Raw genomic sequence first — 21,820 nt, 5'->3', positions numbered from 1 at the left:
ATTACACTCAACGACTTGGTCTCCACAGCTCAATATGGCAATGAGTTCTACAAATTAAATACCCTCTGGCTGAAGAAATTCCCTCACATTTCAGTCCGAAAGGGTCATCCCTTCACTCTGAGACTGTGCCCTCGGGTGCCAGTTTCTCCTATTAGTGGAAACATCTTTGTCATGTCCATTCTATCCAGGCCTCTAGTATTCTGTAAGTTTCAATCATCACAAGGTCTGAAGTGGGGATGTTTGGCAATGACTGCACAAAGTTCAGCACCATTCGGAACTCCTCAGATACTGAAGCAGTCCGTATTCAAATACAGCAAGAATTTGACAATATCCAGGCTGACAAGTGGCAAGTAACATTTGCACCATTCAAATGCCAGGTAGTGACCGTTTCCAATAAGAGACAATCTAATTGCAATCTAATTTTCTAAAGAAGGGTCTAGGCCTGAAACGTCAGCCTTCCTGCTCCTCTGATGCTGCTTGGCCTGTGTTCATCCAGCTCTACACCTTGTTATCTCACAATCTAATTGTTGTCCTTTGACCTTAAATAAAATCACCATTGCTGAATCCTCCACCACAATCATGGGGATCATCACTGACCAGAAAATGTACTGGAACAGCCATATAAATGCTATGGCTAAAAGGGTAGATTGAAAGTTGGGACTCCCCAAAGCCTGTCCACAATCTTCAACGCACGAGTCAGGAGTGTAATGGGATACTCCACACTTGCTTGGATGGGGGCAGCTCCAACAGCATTAAAGCAGCTTGACACCATCCATGAGAAAAAGCCTATTTGACTGGCACCACATCCACAAACATTCACTTCACCGATGCTCAGTGGCAGTAGTGTGTACCACCTACAAATGCACTGCAGTAAGTCAACGAGGCTCCTTGAACTGCACATTGCAAACCATGAACTTTACCACCTAGAAGGTCAATAGCAGCAGATATAGGAGAACACCACCACCTGCAAGTTCCCATCCAAGCCACTCAGTATTCTGACTTACAAAGATATCATCTTTCGTTCAATGTTACTGGGCTAAATGGTAACATAGCTAAAGGACTTGATTGCTAATGTGAAATAGACTGTATAAATGAATGGGACTTTTTGGGTTGTCATACTGTAACTAGTGGACTGCCGCAGTGATCATGACTGTGGCCTCATCTACTATAGTCTTTATGAATGCTTTGCATGAGGAGACTGAATAGTATGATGGCTGAATTTGTCAATGTCATAAAAATATGTAAAAGTAAATTGTCAAGAGAAGGTACAGTGGATTCAAAGGGGTACATGAGAGTGAGAAAAAATTGGCAGATTGCATATAAGGAATAAATAACATGAATAACTATGTTTCCATTTTGGCAGGAAGAATAGAAAAGCAGGAAACATCTTGTTATATAAATTGAAATAAATTGCAGAACTTAGCAGTACAGAGGGATCTGAGTGTCCTGGTATCTGAATCACTCAAGTTTAGTTAGTAACTACAGCAAGTGATTAGGAAGCAAATGGAATGTTGGCCATTATTGCAAGGGAAATTGAATATAAAATTAGAGTTTTTTTTACTGTCGCCGCACTGAGCCTTAGTGAGACCACATCTGGAGTACTCTGCACAGTTTTGGTCTCCTTATTTAAAAAAATATGTCTTAGAAGTAGTTTGGAGTAGGTTCACTTGACTGATTCCACAGGTGAAGGGGTTTGTCTTATCAGGAAAGGTTGAACAGATTGGGTCTATACCCTTAGATATACCCCACTGGCCTCATCCCACATCCAACCCTCCCTCTCATCCCTGCCTCCTTGACCTGAAACAACCTGTCCATCTTCTCTCCCACCTATCCGCCCCGCCTATCCCACTAACCAATCCCCACCACTCCCTACCTGCACTCACCTATCACCATCCCATGTACCTTCCCCAGCCCCACCCCTCCTCTCTATTTATTTCCTAGCTCCCTTCTCCTCACGATTTCTGAAGAAGTGTCCCGACCCGAAACGCCAACTTTTCTGCTCCTCTGGCCTGCTGTGTTCCTCCAGCTCCATACTGTGTTGTCTCTGGCTCTTTACCCATTGTACTTTAAAAGAATGTTGAGATGATCTTGAAACACAGAAGATCCTGTGAGGACTATGTACAGTGGATGCCAGGAGAATTTTCTTCTCAAGGGGGAGACTAAATCTAGGAGACATCATGTACAAATTAGAGGCCTCTCTCTTAAGATAGAGATGAGTTTTTTTTTTCCTCAGACCCTTGCAAGAGAGTGGAATTCTCTTCCCCAGAAAGAATTGCAGTCTGGATCACTGAATATATCCCGCTGAGTTAGACAGATTTTTGACAGACAGGGAGAATCATGGGATAAGTAGGCTGCAGACAGGTAAGTAGTGTTGGGACCACAACAAGAGCAGCCAGAGCAGTTTACATGAGTAGACTCGAAGATCCAAATAGCCATGTTCCTATGTTGCCTGGTACAGCTTTGGTTAGGTACAGATTAAACATCCCTCTACTCTTTTAAACTGAAAGTAAAGCATCCTCCACATTGTCCCCATCAAACACTCCCTGGACAGGGACAGCACGGAGTTAGATACACAGTAAAGCTTCCTCTACACTGTCCCCATCAAACACTGCCACAAAGTCGAGTTTAAAACACAGCAAGATTTTTTTTGTACTCAACAACAGATTTTAACTTTATTCACAGAAGACAAACTTCACTCCAATGTTCCAGTTGTCGGTTTTGCTTTTTTAATTAATTCATTAATGGGACGTGGACATCACTAACCAGGCACCTATTTATTTCCCATCCCTAATCACACAGAGGGTAATTAAGAGTCAACCATGTTGCCATGAGTCTGGACTCACATGTAGGCCAAACCAGATAAGGATACCAGATTTCCCTCTCTGAAGGACTTAGTGAACTAGATGGACTTTTCCTGACAACTAGCAATGGTTTCATGGTCATCATCAGACTCTTAATCCCAGATTTTTTATTGAATTCAAATTGCACCATCTGCCATGGCAGGATTTGAACCTAGGTCTCCAGGACATTATCTGGGTTTGTGGATTAATAGTCTAGCAATAAGATCGCGAGGCCATTGTCTCCCCGAAGCTTTACAGCCCTTAGAAATAATTGTCCACTGAAAGCTATCTACTCATATCAACATGTAATTCCAAACTGCGGATACAGAGACGTATTAGTATTTTATTTGAAAATGGCCTCAGGTACAGATTAGAAAGGACATGTTAAATCATTCTTCATCATTTAATTGTACCATCTCTCACTGATAACCTGTGGGACTGATCAAATCACCCCTTATTAGTTGAGAAATGTTGTTTATCTATACTGTGTGCCATTCAGTGCAATTGCATATATTTGCACAATTCTGTTGCTTATCCTGGCTGCAAAGATAGAATAGTAGAAGTGGTAATCTGATGGAAATATCATGGGCCACAGATCATTCTCATTGCTTAAGGTTTAATTTTATAAAACAGAAAGGCGGCCATGGATTACAGTGCAGATCATCTGATGAGACAAACTCGAATAAAGGGCTTTATTTCCTTTATTCTTGCAGGTGATATAAGTGTCAATGGCAGCATTTGTTGCCCATCACTAATTGCCCTGGAATTAAGTGGCTTGCTCAGCTAGCTTAGGAAGGCAGTTAAGAGTCCAGCGAAACCTTTCTTTTAAATTCTTTCGTGGGTGTCACAGGCACGATCAACAACTCCTCTTCCCTGCCTCCTCTATTTACTACAGCAATTACCTTTCCCCGACCACAGCCTATAACCCTCTACTCTCTCAATAGTCAAAACTCTGTCAAACTCAGTCTCAACTATATTCAATGGCCCAATCTCCACTGCTCATGTAGAGAGTTTGGTGAATTCCAAAGGTTAATGCCCCTCTGAATAAAGAAATTTCCTCCTCATCTCAATCTGAAATGGGAACTCTCCTCCCTTATTTTTAACCTGTGCCCCACAGAAAAACAACTTTTCAGTGTCTAACGTTTCAAATCACTTCAGGGCCTTATTTGTTCCAGTAAGACCAGTTCTCATTCTTTCAAACTACAGTAAGTATAAAGTCAACTGTTCAACTTTTCCTCAAAAAATAAGAGAATGTCACTACTAATCCAGAGACCCAGACCAATATTTTGGGATATGAATTGTGTTCCAACCACTATAATTGGTACAATTCAAATTAAATTCTTAACTTTGGAACTGAAAGCTCATCTCAGTGGTGGTGACCATGAAGCCAATGACAATGTCATAAAGAAGCATCTGGTTCACTGACATCATTTAGTGAGGGAAATCTGCCATCCTTATCTGGTCTGGCTTGCATGTGACTCTAGACCCTCTTCAGTATGGGTGACTCTGCCCTCTGAATTGGCCAAGCAAGTCACTGAAATGCTGGCCTTGCCAGTGACATCTCAAAGAGGGAAGAATGGCTGCTGAAGTAATTGTGTAAATTGTAGACTAAAGGCTAGGAGGCAATTAAAAGTTTGAGGTGTTAACAAGGAGGGTCAGTATGTGAGGGTCAGCTTTTTCGATGGATTTGGATTTTAGCAAGTTTTTTGTTTATTTGGCAGGCTGTTAAAAAAATTAACTGAAGTGCTAAATTGAATTGCAAATTAGTTCAGTTGCAAAAAACAAAGCGACTGATAGGTGTTTTTGTGACTGGAAAACTATATCCGGTGGGGCTCTGTAGTGCTCTGTAATGGGTTCCCTGCTTTTCAAGGCGCATAACAATTATTTCTCAAAATGCGTTTGCAAAAATGTTTGCAGATGATATGAAAATTGACCATGTGATTGATAGTCAGCAGAGAAATTAACAGAATGATCCGGCAGGCAGACAAATAGCAAGTTGAATTCAAACCCAGAGAAGTTTTTGTTAATTCATTCTTTAAATGTGGTATCGCTGGCTAGAACAGCATCCCTAATTGCCCAGATGGTGGTTAAGAGTCAACCACATTTCTGTGGGTCTGGAGTCACACATAGGCCAAACCAAGTAAAGTTGGCAGATTTCCTTCCTTCTTTTAAGGACGTTAGCAGATGCAGGATTTTTACAACAGTCAACAATAGACTAGCTTTTCCTTTCCAGATTTTTACTGAATTTCTTCCATGTTTTTACTGAATTCAGATAACACCATCTGCCATGGTGGGATTCAAATCCTTGTCCTCAGAACATTAGCCTGAGGTTCTGGATTACTAGACTGATGACATTTCCATTCTATCACCACCTCCACCAGGAGCTGGGGAAAGGTAAGACAAGGAAATTCATGATAAATGGTAGAAAACAGAGAGAGTAATGCATATAGTTCTGATCACTGTATTCCAGGAAGGATGTGATCACACTCGAAATGGTATAGGAGATTTTTAATGATGCCGCTAAGACTGGAGATATCAGCGATGAGGAAAGATTGGAGAAGCTGGCATTGTTCTCCTTCAAACAGAGGAGGCTAAGGGGTGATTTGTTTGAGGTGGATGAAGTGTTGACTGGCCTAAATAGAGTGGATTGGAAGGGCCTATTTCCATTAGCAGAGAAGTCAATAGCCAAGTGGCAAGGATCTAAATAATTGAAGGATGAATTGGAAATAATTATTTTCACCCAGAAGCTGGTGGGAATCTGGTACTCATTTCCTGAAAGGGTGATAGAAGCAGAAACCCTTATCATGTTAAAATATATTCTATGTGTACTTGAGGTACCCTAACCTCCGGGGCTATAGACCGGGAACTGGAAAGTTGATGAAGTTGCATAGCACTTTTACAGTTGGTAGAAATACAATTGGCTGAATGGTCTTCTTCTGCACCTTAAATTTTTCAATTTTCTATGAAAATTAAAACAGGAATCCGTGTTTCTCTCATATAAACAGTCCCTTCACTTAAACAAATCAACTAATTCTCTTGAACATCACAAGTTACTAGGGCTGCAAAAATCAGTAACATGAAAAGCACCAATGTATCGTTATCGAGTCTTACCCCTTTGTATAAAAGAATCTCAGTCTCCTTTGTTCTGTCACATTCTGATAGTTTCCAACACTCCACCTGCACGTAAAGGTCTCCTGTTCTGGTGAGCGACATTCTGTTATCCTTGGCCTTTCCAAAGGGACTGGAACAGAGAAGAGAGGCACATTGGCAATAGTGCAATATATTAGAAAGTACTGTAACTACATACTGACAATATAATTTACCTGATTCCTCAGACATATAACAGCACACATCTGTTTGTAAACATAAAGAATAACTGAACATGCAAATAGTGGATTTAATCCTGGAGCTGTGTCCTGCATTCACTCTGTAAAGCAAGATTTGGTCATTGTATCAGCTGTTTTCTGATAAACAAGTCACTAATGTGTCAATTTCAAAAGGAAAGCCCTCAATACACCATCAGTTTTAATTTCATCCCTACCTGAGTTAAGCCTTGTTTTCTCCCAGTGCTTGACCCACTGCTAAAAAACATTTTTACACATTGTAAAACTGTTTTACACATGCCAGCTGTACTAGGGTATCTCATCCTTAGCACTCATTCCTGTAGCAGGGGAATGGGGAGAAGACTTGCCTTGTTCAGTTGATCTTTTCTCTATCTTTTGAAAATCTCTTTCAGATCAGGAAACTGAGAAGGGGAGAGGGTGGCCTGCTCTCTGAAGGGAGAGTGCACGCTGCAAACAGATTTTGGAGAATACGAGATTCCATTCAGAATAGAAATCTCAAGACTCTCTTTTCTAGACATGGTTTAATCAATATTTTGTTTTTAAAACTCAACTCACCTTCTACTGATTGTGACGCTGGAAGGAACACTTTTAAAATGTTGCTGAATTCGCTGAAATTGCCTATGTTGGGATATATGCTACGGATTCGGACCACATACTCCTTCCCTGTTGCAAAGTTGTAGAGTGGCTGTGGTGGATGCTGGTGTGGCAAAGTTTTAATCTGTGAAGACAGGGCAATTCAGCAAAGGATATAGTGTCAACTTTGTTACAGGAAACAAGCTGAATCAAGAAGACAGCAAAAGAACAGGACTTGGAAAACATATGTTATCTAGCACTAACCCTTGTCAACATTCATTCCATTTTGATGAACGAAAAGCAAAAAGATATCTAAATGTTCTAGAATAAACATCAATACCATACACATAGGTCCAGTCATGGTCATGGAACGCTTGAATGTTCAGGCTCTCCTTACTTATCTGATCTTCTAGGGGACATAACTAAAAGCTGATGACCTTGAAATAACATCTGACCACCCTACCGAGAACTAAAATTTAATGTAAAATGAAAATTGGCATTCTAACTGACTAGATGTGTGGCTCCAAATGTTACACTTTCTTTGCTTTAAAATGAGAACCAGTATAATTGTTGTAGGGAGTTCTCAATGAATGGCAGGATGCCAGGAAGTTCACAGAAACAGGGATCTTGGGGTGCTTGCCCACAAATCCCTTAAGGTGTCAAGACAGGTTAATTAGGGTAGTTAAGAAGACATACTGGACACTTGCCCTTTTTTTTATTCATTCACGGGATGAGGGCTTCACTGGCTAGGTGGCATTTACTGCCCATCACTAATTGCCCAGAGAGCAGTTATCAGTCAGTGCATAGATTATAAGAGCAGGGAGGTTATGGTGGAGATGTACAGGACTTTGGTCAGGCCACAGCTGGAGCACTGTGTCCAGTTCTCGTCACCGCACTATAGGAAGGATGTGATTGCACTGGAGGGGGTGCAAAAGAAATTTACCAGGATGTTGCTGGGGATGGAGCAGTTTATCTATGAAGAGAGGCTGGATAAGCTCAGGTTTTTTTTGGAACAGAGAAGGTTGAGTGAGAACCTGATAGATGTGTATAAGAAAATGAACAGCATTTTTTATTCACGTGATAGACATGGCATTGCTGCCTAGCCAGCATTTCTTGCCTATTCCTAGTTGCCCTTGTGAAGGTGGTGGTGAGCTACTTCCTTGAACCTCTGCAGACTGTGTGCTGTAGGTAGACCCACAATGCCATTAGGGAGGGAATTCCAGGATTTTGACCCAGCGACACTGCAGAAACGGTGATATATTTCCAGGTCAGGATGGTGAATGGCTTGGAGGTGAACATGCAAGGCATGGTGTTCCCATGTATATGCTGCTCTTGTCCTTGTAGAAGGAGGTGGTCGTGGGTTTGGAAGGTACTGTCTAAGGATATTTGGTGAATTCCTGCAGTACATCTTGTAGTTAATACACAGTGCTGCTACTGAGCGTCAGTGGTGAAGGGGGTGGGTGCTTGTGGATATGGTGCCAATGAAGCAGACTGCTTTTTCCTGAATAGTATCAATCTACTTGAGTGTTTCTGGAGCTGCACTCATCCAGGAGTATTCCATCACACTCCTGACTTGTGGCTTATAGATGGTGGGCAGGCTTTGGGAAGTCAGGGGGTGAGTTCCTCACTGTGATATTCTGAGCCTCTGACTTGCTCTTGTAGCCACTGTGTTTATGTGGTGAGTCCAGGTGAGTTTCTGGTCAATGATAATCCCCAGGACGTTGATAGTGGGAGCTTCAAAAATGGTAATGCTATTTAATGTAAAGGGGTCATAGCTGGATTGTTTCTTATTGGAGATGGTCGTAGCCCGTAATTTGTATGGCACAAATGTTACTTGCCGCATTTCAGCGCAAGCCTGGATATTGTCCAGATGTTGCTGCATTTGAACATGGACTGCTTCAGTATCTGAGGACTTGCAAATGGTGCTGAACATTGTGCAATCATCAGCGAACATCCCCACTTTGGACCTGATGATAGAGGGAAGGTCATTGATGAGGCAGCTGAAAATGGTTGGGCCTTGACCCCTGGAACTCCTGCAGAGATGTCCTGGAGCTGAGATGACTGAATTCCAACAACCATAACCATCTTCCTATGTGCCAGGTATGACGCCAACCAGCAGAGAGTTTGCCCCCTGATATTCATTGATTCCAGTTTTACTAGGGCTCCTTGATGCCACACTCAGTTGAATGTGACCTTGATGTCAAGGACTCACCTCACTTCTGGAATTCACATCTTTGTCCATGTTTGAACCAAGTAATGAGGTCAGGAGCTGAGTGGCCCTGGCCGAACCCAAACTGGGTGTCACTGAACAGGTTATTGCTGAGCAGGTACTGCTTGATAGCGCTGTTACTGACACCTTCCATCACTTTACTGATGATCGACAGTTGACTGATGGGGCGTTAATTGAATTTGTCCTGCTTTTTGTGTACCTGGGCAATTTTCCACCTTGTCGGGTAAATGCCAATGTTGTAGCTGTACTGGAGCATCTTGGTGAGGAGAGCGGCAAGTTCTGGAGCACAAGTCTTTAGTACCATTGCTGGAATGTCGTCAGGTCCTGTAGCCTTCGTAGTATCCAGTGTCTCTAACAGTTTCTTGATATCTTGTGGAGTGACTCGAATTGTCTGGTGGATAAGAAGCAGCTGTTCCCCTTAATTGAAGGGTCAGTAAGAAGAGGGCATTATTTTAAGCTGAAAGACAGGAGGTTTACAGAGGATTTAAGAATTTTTTTTCACCCAGAGGGCCGTGGGAATCTGGAATGCAATGCATGAGAGGGTAGTTGAGATGGGAAACCTCACTACCTTTAAAAAGTGGGTGGATGAGCGCTTGAAATGTCATAACATTCAAGGCTAAGGGCCGAGTGCTGGAAAGTGGGTTAAATGTAGATAGGTCAGTGCAAACTCGATGAGTTGAAGGGTTTTTTCTGTGCTGTAACACTACTTGATGCTATGACTATTCATTCACATCCACCTTACAGACAACAACCTGAAATTATATAGTGCCTCACTGAAAGATGGCCAATGATATGTTCCTGCAAGTGTTTTCAGACAGAAGCAGACACCATACAAAAGAGGAGGGTGACCAAGAACTTGTATTTTTAAAAATTCATTCACAGTATGTAGGCATCACTGGCATTGCCCATCCCTAATTGTCCAGAGGGCAGTTCAGAGTCTGGATATTGAGTCTCATGTAGGCCAGACTAGGTAAGGACAGCAGGCTTCCTTCTCTAAGGATGTTCGTGAACCTGATGGGTTTTTACAACAATTAACAGTTGTTACATAGTCCATGGGCTGACAAGTTCCTGGGAGCAGTTGGATTTCATGCTAGCATTTTCAAAGAAGTACCTTGTGCAATTGTTGATGCATTCATTCTAACTTACAAAATTTCCCTTGATTTAAAGGTTTGATTAGATTAGAAAATAGCAAATGTAACTCCGTTTTTCAAAAAGAATGTGAGACAGAAAGCAGGACACTATAGGCCAGTTAGCTTAACATCTGTCAGAGAGAAAATGTTAAAAGCTGTTATTAAAGACATGGAAAAATTTAAGTTGGTCAGGCAAAATCCACATGGTTCTGTGGAAAGGAAATTGTGTTTGACTAATTAAGTAGAGTTCTTGGAAGAAATAGGTGCTATGTGCAAAAGAGAACAGTGGATGGACATATGGAGGCTACAAGGGGAGAGGGATAACTCAAATGAGTGGGCTGAGGTCTCAAATATAGGACAATGTAGGAAAATTTGAAATTGTCCATTTTGGCAGGAAGAATTTTTTAAAAAGCATATGACATAAATGGTGATATATTACAGATCTCTGAGATTGAAAGGGGTCTATTTGGATCTGGATGTCCTCATACAGAAGATTAAATGCAAGTACAACAAGTAATTGGGAAAGCTACTGTTATCCTTTGTTACAAAAATATTGAGGTTATGATTCACTTATACAGGGCACTGGTGAGATCACATCTAGAGTACAGTATTGGTCGCCTTATTAAAGGAAGGTGTGAGTGCAAAGAAGCAGCTCAGAGAAGGTTTACCAAACCTGGATATGTTCAGATTGTCTTATGAGCAAAGGATGGACAGGCTGACCCTGTATCTGCTGGAGTTCAGAAGAGCAAGAGATGACTTAATTAAACATTCCTTCCTAAACATGAGAAGGTGATGGTCTAGTGGTATTATCGCTGGACTGTTAATCCAGAGACCCAGATAATGTTCTGGGGACCCGGGTTTGAATCCCGCCTTGGCAGATGGTGGAATTTGAATTCAATAAAATATCTGGAATTAAGAATCTAATAATGACCATGAATCCATTGTCAATTGTTGGAAAAACCCATCTGATTCACTAATGTCCTTTATTAGGGAAGGAAACTGCCATCCTTACCTGGTCTGGCCTACATGTGACTCCAGACCCACAGCAATATGGTTGATTCTTAACTGCCCTCTGGGCAATTAGGGATGGGTAATAAATGCTGCCTAGCCAGTGACGCCCTTTCATCCCGTGAATGAATAAAGAAAATAAACAATCCTGAGGGGACTTGGATGTGGAGCGAATGTTTCATCTTACGGGAGAATACACAACCAGGGGTCACTTTTTAAAAATCACTGGTCATCAACTTAAAACAGCAGTGAGGTGAATTTTTTTCACAGAGGGTCATGAGGCTTTGGAACTGTCTTCCTGAAAAAGCAGTGTGAACAAAGTCCTTGAATATTTTTAAAGCAGAGCTAGATAGATATAACACAGTGTGAAGCTGGAGGACAGCAGGCCAGGCAAGGAGCAGGAAAGCTGACATTTTGGGTCGGGACCCTTCTTCAGAAATGGGGGAGGAGGAAGGGAGCTCTGAAATAAATAGAGAGAGGAGGGGTGGGGCTGCAGAAGGTAGGTGGGATGGTGATAGGTGAGTGCAGGTAGGCAGTGGTGGAGATTGGTCAGTGAGGGGGAAGGAGTGGATAGGTGGGAGAGAAGACGACAGGTCAAGGAGGTGGGGATGAGAGGGAGGGTTGGTCATGGGATGAGGCCAGGGGTGGGGAGATTTTGAAACTAGTAAAGTCCACATTGAAACCACTGGGTTGTAGGCTTCCAAGGCGGAATAGGAGGTGCTGCTCCTCCAGTTTCCGGATGGCGTCGTTGTGACACTGGAGGAGGCCCAGGATGGACATGTCGTCCAGGGATTGGGAGGGGGTGCTGAAGTGGTTCGCGACTGGAAGGTGTTGTCGTTTGTCGTGAACAGAGCGCAGGTGCTTTACAAAGCGGTCTCCGAGCCTCCAATTGGTCTCACCAATCTAAAGGAGGCCACATCGGGAACAGCGGATGCAACAGACCACATTGACAGATGTGCAGGTGAACATCTGTCTGATGTGGTAGGTTTTTTGGGTCCTTGGATGGAGTTGAGGGGGAGAGGTGTAAGGTCAGGTGTAACACTTCCTGCGGTTGCAGGGAAAGGTGCCGGGGGTGGTGGGGCTAGTGGAGAGTGTGGAGCAGATGAGGGAGTCGTGGAGAGAGCGGTCCCTATGGAAGGCAGATAGGGGTGGGGAGGGAAATATATCCTTGGTTGTGAGGTCAGATTGCAGGTGGTGGAAGTGGTGGAGAATGATATGTTGAATCTGGAGGTTAATGGGGTGTAACGTGAGGACAAGGGGGATTCTGTCTTTGTTTTTATTGCAGGGAGGGGATGTGAAGGCAGAGGTGCGGGAAATGCAAGAGATGCGGTCGAAAGCGTTTTCGACCACTGAAGGGGGGGACGTTGCAGTTCTTGAATTAAGAGGATATCTGGGATGTTTGGGAGTGGAACACCCCAACTGGGGTAGGTGGAATGGTGATAAGTGAGTGCAGGTAGGCAGTGGTGAGGATTGGTCAGTGAGGTGGGAGGAGCGGATAGGTGGGAGAGAAGACGGACAGGTCAAGGAGGTCGGGATGAGAGGGTGTGTTGGTCATGGGATGAGGCCGGGGGTGGGGAGATTTTGAAACTAGTAAAGTCCATGTTGAGACCATTGGGTTGGAGGCTCCCAAGGCGGAATATGAGGTGCTGCTCCTCCAGTTTCGGGCGGTGTCGTTGTGACACTGGAGGAGGCCCAGGAAGGACATGTCGTCCAGGGGGTGGGAGGGGGAGTTGAAGTGGTTTGCGACTGGAAGTTGTTGTTCGTTTATAGCAAACAGAGCGCAGGTGCTCTCCAAAGTGATCTCCGAGCCTTCGCTTGGTCTCACCGATGTAGAGGAGGCCACATCAGGAGCAGCGAATGCAGCAGATCACATTAGATTCTTGGTAAGCAAGGGGGTGAAAGGTTATTGGGGTCAGGCAGGAGTGTGGTATAATCAGAGCCAAGGATTTTTTGGATAAATTATTACATCTTAATAAATAATTACCAAATTATTAACAAGTTTTAGGAGTTGAGTGGCCTACCTCTGCTCTTGATTTGTCAGAACCACTCTTCAAATAATGCTTCATGTGTTCTGTTACTGAAGCAGATGAAATCAGAAGTCACATGACACCAGGTTATTGTCCAACAGGTTTATTTGAAATCACAAACTTTTGGAGCGTAGCCCTTTCATCAGATTAAGTCACCTGATGAAAGGGCTACGCTCCAAAAGCTTGTGATTTCAAATAAACCTACTGGACTATAACCTGGTGTCATGTGACTTCTGACTTTGTCTACCCCAGTGCAACACTGGCACCTCCACATCACGAACCAGATGAGACAGAGCCCCTGGTTTTTGTGCGGTTGTGATATTGTAATCGGCTTCTGCTTGTCTCAGCTAGTGAGAAGACAGAGTTCTTACTAATGACTATGTCTCAGCAGCCGGAAGGGCTATGTGTTGATATTAAACAAGCTCAAAAATTCAGGTTCAGTTATCTTCGAAACAACCTGCTTACCGTCAATGTCACAGTTTGAAGAATGACCACTCAGGCCCCCTGCTGGAGCATTGCTGGTGCCTAAGTGTGTCAGAGGGAGAGGCAAAATGGAACAGAACAAAAATGCACCTTTCCTGTTAGAAAACAGTCTGCAGCAAGTTCTTCATTTAAGAAAATATTTGGCCAGAGAGTTGAAGTTTGACCATTTGTCTGTTCAAACCTCTGTTCAGTCTGTTCTTGTGAAATGACAGGGGAATGAGAGGGTGGATTTGTTGACCAGCCAGTCTCTGGCTGCCTCCCTGATGGGGCTCAGCTGGCAGCCAATGGTGTTTACATAAAGAGATCCCCTTCAACAAGGCCTCTACCTGCCCCAGTTAAAAGTGTTGCTTTTCCTAAGCCTTAGTATCTTAACATTTGTTCATACGTGCATGTTAAAACATTACAGTGAGATGACTGAATAAAACAGCTACTCTGAAGGCAGCCAGCAGTTCCACACTTAGAGACAGGAACAGTGAAATTTGTTGAGGGCATTGCTTCAGTTGCAGTTTAATTATTTCTGTCTGCAGCGAGGACTGAGCTCAGAAGTCAAGGTGAAAAAGTCCTTCCTGCCTAATAAACAAATACAATTAGGACAGTGCAATAACTCAGGAAACCTGACTGGGAAGGAACACCAAAATGAAGTCATTACTCATAGTGTCTTAGAATTAAGTAGAACAGGCTCATTCCTAGGTCTGGAGCAGGTGGCACTTGAACCTGTGCTTCCTGGCCCAGAAGTAGGAACACTACCATTGTTCCACAAGAGCCCTCATGGGCCTGCTTTTTTATGTTTTCTAATCAACCTGTTCAAAGATGTCATTACACACCTCTGGAGTAGGTGGGACTTGAACGTATGCCTCCTGGCTCAGAAGTAGGAACACTACCACTGCTCCAAAAAACCCCTTACGGGTCTGCCTTTTTTTTTAATATATTCAGAAGTGCTATCACACACAGCTGAGTGACTTTACCAGCACCAAATCACCATGACTTTTATTTTTGTCTTTTAAACTACTAACACGGGCGGCATGGTGACTCAGTGGTTAGCACTGCTGCTTCACAGCACCAGGGACCTGCATTCGATTCTACCCTCCATCTTTTACTAATCAAGTTAACAAGTTCATGACCCTTCTGCCAATGGGAACTGTTTCTCCCAAGGCGTTGATTAAGAGGGCAAAATAGAGTGCAAAAATAAGCTTGCAGGGGACATATAGACTGATTGTAAAAGTTTCCATAGATATGTAAAGAAAAAAGATTAGTGAAGACAAATGTATGTCCCTTACAGTCAGAAACAGGGCAAGTTAAACTGGAGAACATAGAGAGATGGAAGACCATTTAACGACATATTTTGACTCTATCTTTGCAAAGGACGACATAAATAAACTTCCAAAAATTTGGGGAACGCAGTGAGAAGGAGGAACTAAAGGAAATCAGTATTACTAGGGAAATGGTGTTGATGAAATTGATGGGAATAAATGGCAACAAATCCCCAGCGGCCAATAACTACATCCCAGAGTACTTAAGGAAATGGCCCTAGAAATACTGGATGCATTGTTTGTAATCTTTCAAGAATCTATAGAGTTTGGAACAGTTCCTGTGGATTGGAGGTAGCTAATGTAGCACCACTACTTCAAAAGGGATGGAGAGCGAAAACGGAATTATAGACTAATGAGTCTGACATTGGTAGTGGGAAAATGCTAGAGTCCATTATACAAGATTTAATAGCACCGCACTTGGAAAACAGTGGCAGGATTGGACAGAGACAGCGTGGATTTATGAAAAGGAAATCATTCTTGACAAATTTACTGGAATTCTTTGATGATGTAACCTGTAGAGTTATTGATCCACTGGACATGGATTACTTAGCTTTCTCAGAAGGCTTTTGAAAAGTCCCGCATAAAAGATTATCATGTAAACTTAAAGATTGGGGTGGTGTATTGGCATGGACAGTAAGATGGTTGGCAGACAGGAAACAAAGGGTAGGTATAAATGGGTCATTTTCTAAGAAGCAGTCAGTGACCTGTCGGTACACAGGGATCAGTGCAAGGACCCTAGCTATTCATATGGTATATTAATTATTTTGATGAGGGAATGAAATGTAATATTTCCAAATTTGCAGATGATACAAATTTGGGCAGGTGGATGAGCTGTAAGGGTGATGCAGAGATGTTTAGGTGTCATTTCGACAAGTTGAGTGAGTGAGCAAATGCATGGTAAATGCAGCATAATGTTCGTACATATGAAGTTACCAACTTTGGTAGCAAGAACAGGAGGCAGATTGTTATCTAAATGTTGATAGATTGGGAGAGAGGGAGGTGCACTGAGAGCTGGGCATCCTTGTACACCAGTCGCTGAGAGTAAGCATGCAGGTGCAGCAGGCGGTGAAGAAGGCGTATGGACTGTTGACCTTCATTGCGAGAGGATTCGAGTACAGGAGCAAGGATGTCTTGCTACAATTGTATAGGGCCTTGGTGAGACCACACCTGGAATACTATGTGCCGTTTTGGTCTCCTTGTTTGAAGAAGGACATTCTAGCTATGGAGGAATATAACAGAGGTATAAAAGATTGATTCCTGGGATGGCAGGATTGACATATGAAGACAGCCTTGATTGGTTAGGAATAGATTCACTGCAGTTTAAAAGGATGAGGGGAAATCTCATAGAAACTTATAAAATTCTCACAGGATTAGACAGGGTAAACACTGGAAAGATATTACAGAACCAGGGTTCACAGTCTAAGGATTTGGGGTATGTCGTTTAGAACTGAGATAAGGAGAAAACTGTCATACCCAGAGAGTGGTGAACCTTTGGAATTGTCTGCCACAGCACGTGGTTGAGAATTCTGGGTCTGCATTCGATGGAGTTTAGAAAAGTGAGGGAGAATCTGATTGAAACTTGCAGAATACTGAGAGGCCTGGATAGAATGGATGTGGAGAAGATGTTTCCATTAGTCGGAGAGGTGAGGAGCTGAGGGCACAGCCTCAGGGTAAAGGTTTGACCCTTTATAACTGAGATGAGGAGGAATTTCTTCATCCAGAGGGCAGTGAATCTGTGGAACTTATTGCCACAGAAGGCTGTAAGGCCAACTCATTGAGTGTATTTAAGACACAGATAGATCATTTTATTCAATAGTAATTTCTTGAACAGGATATGACGTTTACAATTCTCCAGTGCTCTGGGACCACCATTGTATGTGGGAGGACAATAAATGCTGGCCCAGCTAGCAACACCCGTATCCCATGAATAACTTAAAATTCCACCCTCAATCCTGTCAGTGTCCTGGGATGCCTCGTCCTGATCAACTGACGTCTTCACTTAACTGACTTTTCCAGGATCATCATCTTAGTAAAGCCAGTTGCAAAGTCCATGTGTGATAGTCACAGATCGTGGTCATGACCATAGACTGTGCATACGGGACATGATGAAAGGAATCTGAACCTTGCCAAAAGGAGATAAGTTGTCTGTGCACCTACCGATTTCCAGAGCTCTGCCTCTTGGGGTTTATACTGAATTTCATATCGCCGAGGAGTCCACCCTGCACTGGGCTCTGAGTTCACCATGTCTTCCCACCACAATTGAATATCCATGAATAATCCCGATTGGCTAATGTTTAAGAGAGCCCAGTTCAGTGAGCTTGGAGCATCTGGTTTCACTGACAGAACAAAAGAGATTGAACAATGATCAGGAATTCTGAGAAGGATCAGCAATTCCAACAATAATCAGGAATTCTAACAGTAATCAATAATTCCAACTACAGTCAGGAATTCCAACGGTAATTAATGCTTCTAACAATAGTCAGTGATTCCAACAGTGATCAGTCAATCAGAATAATCAGTGAACCCAACAATAATCACCAATTCCAACAATAATCATGGATTCCAACAGTAACCAGTGATTCCAATTTTAGTCTGGGATTCCGACAATAATCGGTGATTCTGATAATAATCAGCATTCCAGTGTTAATCAGTGAATCCGACAACAATAAGAGATCTGACAATAATCAGTGATTCTAAAAATAATTAATGATTCCAAAAATAACCAGCAAATGCACAAAAATCAGGGATTCAGACTGTAATCAAAATTCCAACAATAATCAATGATTCCAACAATAATCAATGAACCTAACAGTAATCAGTGATTCCAACTCTAATCAAAATTCCAATGGTAATCAGTGAATTCAACAATAATCAGGGACTCTGACAATAATCAGCGATTCCAACAATAATCAGGGGTTCTGACAACAGTCAGTGATTCTCACAATAATCAGCAGTTCCAACAATAATCAGGGATTCCAAAAATAATCAGTAAATCCAAAAATAAGCAACAATTCTGACAATAATTAGCAATTCCTACATTAGTCAGTAATTCCAACAATAATCATTGAATCCAATAATAATTAGGGATTCCAACAATTATCAGCGATTCCAACAATAGTCAGTGACTCCAACAACAATCACGGATTCTAATAACAATCAGAGATTCCAACAACAATCTGTGATTTTAACTATAATCAGTGATTTGAATGATAATCATTAAATTTAACAATAATCATGGATTCCAACAGTAATCAGCGATTCCAACAGTAATTGGCGTTCCAATGTTAATTAGCAAATCGGACAACAATCAGAGATCCAACATTTTTCAGTGATTTTGACAATAAGCACTGATCGTCAATAATCAATGGGTGACACAGCAAGAGGAGAACAGGAGGGGATATACTGAAGGGGAGTGAAGAGAAATGGGGGAGTACAGTGAGGGAGGATCGGGGAATACAATTGGGGGAAATGATAAAGAATGAGGAGAAATGAGGGGATATGGTGAGAGGGAAGTGAGGGAGATGCAGAAAGGTGGAAATGGTGGCGTGAAGGGTGAGTGAGGAGTGAAGGGAGTGAGAAGGGAATGGAGGGATATGAGGAGGAAAGACGGGAGATAGTGAGGGAGGAGTTACAGACAAGTGAAGTGGAATGAGCAGGTACAGCCAGGAGGGAGTGAGGTGTGGGGGTGACACCACCAGATATGAGCACTGATAGGCTCCTGACTGTTTAATTTGAATATTGAGTTATCATACTTGAGTGAAGGTCACCCCAGAGGCTGTGAATCTGAAACACAAACTAATCAGCCTTGCCAACTACTTGCCAAGAAGCAATCATAATATTCAGCTCATAGTATTGCTGACAGCTGTTTATTTACCAATATCATTGAGTGTAAAACATCGCTGTTCATGCGTGATGTTGTCGGATTTCAGTTGCACACAGTACTCCATCTCTGAAGTGTACGATTGATTGAAGTAGCAACTGGTTTCTCTGTTGATGTATGTTGGACATTCTCTCCAGTCATGGCTTTCTCTGGACAGAAATAACAGTCATTCAATAATTCCATCACAACTTGGTTTGCAATTATTCCTTGCTTTAAGTACAGTATAGGCTAGATAAAGACGTAGGGGCTACAGTCGGTATAAAGAAGGAAAGTTGGCACAAATGTTACATCATAGAAAAGTCAGGAGGTCACCTTGTTGGATCCTAGGTTGTTGACAGAAGCATTGGTCACAATCATTTTCTTTTCTCTGTCACGATGGGGAGAAGGCGGGAACAGGGGACTGATTTGGACGATCAGCCATGATCATATTAGAAGCCTTGCCTACTGTGAGCTGCCAGCCACTTAGAGGCCAGGTGGGAGTCATGGGGAGAAGGATGCAGGAGGGTTGGCAACAAGGATAGAGGGTGGCTCTCAGTGAGTGGCCCGATTCCTGATATTGAGTGTCTCAATCAGGAAACAAGTCCCTGCTAATAGGAAGGATGTTGTGAAACTTGAAAGGGTTCAGAAAAGATTTACAAGGATCTTGCCAGGGTTGGGGGGTTTGAACTATAGGAAGAGGCTGAATAGACTGAGGCTATTTTTTCTAGAGTGTCGGAGGCTGAGGGGTGACCTTATAGTGGTTTATAAAATCATAAGAGGCATGGATGGGGTAAATAAACGAGGACCTTTCCCAGGGTGGGGTGGGGGTTGGGAGTCCAAAACTAGAGGGCATAGGTTCAAGGTAAGAGGGGAAAGATTTAAAAGGGACCTAAGGGGTAACATTTTCAGGCAGAAGATGGTGTGTGTATGGAATGAGCTGCCAGAGGAAATGGTGGAGGCTGGTACAATTACAACATTTAAAAGGCATCTGGATGAGTATATGAATAGGAAGGGTTTGGGGGGATATAGGCCAAATACTGGCAAATGGGGCCAGATTTATTTAGGATATCAGGTCAGCATGGATGAGTTGGATCAAAGGGTCTGTTTCCGCATAACTCTATGACTGTATGACTCTAAGTGCTTTTGATCAATGACGCACCCCCAGAACTAACAATATGGCTGCACAGTTGAACATGCAAACCACATGGCAACATAGCCACGTGCAGCCAGGTTAATGCTAGTAATGGTAGGAGGAGTACCTAGAGGAGTCATTAAGAGGCAAAAGGGAAGGAAGGTCAACCTTCCCAGGCTTCCCACCTGAAACTTCACTCTGGTAGACATGGGGTTTGGGTATGTCATCATCCTGTCAAATTAAGTCCTTTTCTGCTACAAGCTCACCACCAGAAAGAGAGGATTCTGTCCACTGATGGAGTGGCTATATTTTCTCTGTGCAAATATTCTTTGAAGATATCTTGAGAACAATGTCTATGTTAGTATGAAGGTTTTTTCTCTGACAGTCAATTCTTCTTCCTTTCCTCTTCATGGTTAACTGTTTCTGGATATAGTGCATGGTTGCCCAGTCTTTGTCCTAGCAGCTATTCAGAACAGTGGCAAATAGAATTTAATCCAGAAAAGGGTGTGAGGTGTTAAATTTTGGCAGCACTAACAAGGCAAGGGAGTACAAGCTGAATGGTAGGACCCTAGGGAGTACAGAGGACCAGAGGGACCTTGGTGTGCATGTCCATAGATTCTTGAAGACAGTGGTGAGGTGGTTAAGGAGGAATTATGGATACTTGCTTGATTAGTCAAGGCATTGAATACAAGAGCAAAGAGGCTATGATGTAGCTATATACATTAGTTAGGCCACAGCTGGAATACTGAGTGCAGTTCTGGTTGCTTACACAGTGATTACACTGGAGGGGGAGCAGAGGAGATTCACCAGGATGTTGCCTGGGCTGGAGTGATTCAGCTGTGAAGACAGACTAGATAAGCTGGGGTTGTTTTCCTTAGAGCAGAGAAGGTTGAGAGGGGGATCCGACTGCAGTTTGCAAGATGGCTTAGGTAGGGTGTAAAAGAAACTTTAACCCTGAGTAGAGTGGTTAATAACCAGGGGTCATAGATTTAAGATAAGAAGCAGGAGGGTTAAAGTGGGTTAACATTATCTGAAACTTACTGCCTGAAAGAGTGATAGAAGCAGGAGCACTCAAAACATTTAAGAAATACTTAGATGAACACTTGAAACGGCAAGTGCTAGAAAGTGGGACTAGAGTAGATAAGGACTTGATGACCAGTCCAAATGCAATGAGATGAAAAGTCTCTTTCCGTGCTAGAAAGCTCTATGATTCTTCACCAGAGATAGTAGGAACTGCAGATGCTGGAGAATCTGAGATAACAGGGTGTAGAACTGGATGAACACGGCAGGCCAAGCAGCATCAGAGGAGCAGGAAGGCTGATGTTTCGGGCCTAGACATTTCTGAAGAAGGGTCTAGGCCTGAAACATCAGCCTTCCTGCTCTTCTGATGCTGCTTGGCCTGCTGTGTTCATCCAGCTCTACACCTTGTTATCTCATGATTCTTCACCAGATGTGCAATCAGAGAATAGGTACCAGCAGGTTCTTTAACTGAAAGATTTTGATCTGTGTTGCAAACTCACCAACAGTGGATAGCTGACAGGAGCCCTGCCGGAGTTTTTATGGCCTGGGTTTTCTGATAGACACTTGTTAATCCAGCACAGGTCGGTGCTGCAGAAAGGGACTCTGTGGAGTCCCCATCATAGCATACTCTCAAGGAATTTCCTGGGAAATTTAATTTTCCTCTGGGCAATTCCTTTCTGCCCAGAACCCTCTGGAATTCTCCATTTAAATCAGTGATTCAGAGAGTTCTGATGAAACTAAGTGAATTAGTTATTCAGAAATAGTTAGACCATAGTCAATAGTCTAACTCCTGAGTAACTGTTAAACTGACCATAATCTTAACTCTCACATCCCCATCTATGCCTTATCAGGTTCGTTATACCA

General features: G+C 42.8%; 1 protein-coding gene across 1 annotated transcript in view; it reads right to left on the bottom strand.

Moving 5' to 3' along the window:
* LOC109917113 (growth hormone receptor) overlaps positions 1–21,820 on the bottom strand; it is a 108,506-nt gene that overhangs the window by 27,767 nt on the left and 58,919 nt on the right. Inside the window, exons 3-6 of the mRNA XM_020516897.2 lie at positions 18,820–18,974; positions 17,103–17,281; positions 6,740–6,902; positions 5,952–6,081 (exon numbers count right to left, since the gene is read on the bottom strand). Coding sequence (XP_020372486.2) covers positions 5,952–6,081; positions 6,740–6,902; positions 17,103–17,281; positions 18,820–18,974 — 627 coding nt within the window. The remainder of the gene's footprint in view (positions 1–5,951; positions 6,082–6,739; positions 6,903–17,102; positions 17,282–18,819; positions 18,975–21,820) is intronic.

Source organism: Rhincodon typus, chromosome 3, assembly GCF_021869965.1.
Source record: "Rhincodon typus isolate 14 chromosome 3, sRhiTyp1.1, whole genome shotgun sequence".
In the NCBI taxonomy this organism is placed as follows: Eukaryota; Metazoa; Chordata; class Chondrichthyes; order Orectolobiformes; family Rhincodontidae; genus Rhincodon; species Rhincodon typus.
The sequence above is the reverse complement of the archived record's forward strand: the minus strand, read 5'-3'. Positions and strand labels throughout refer to the sequence as shown.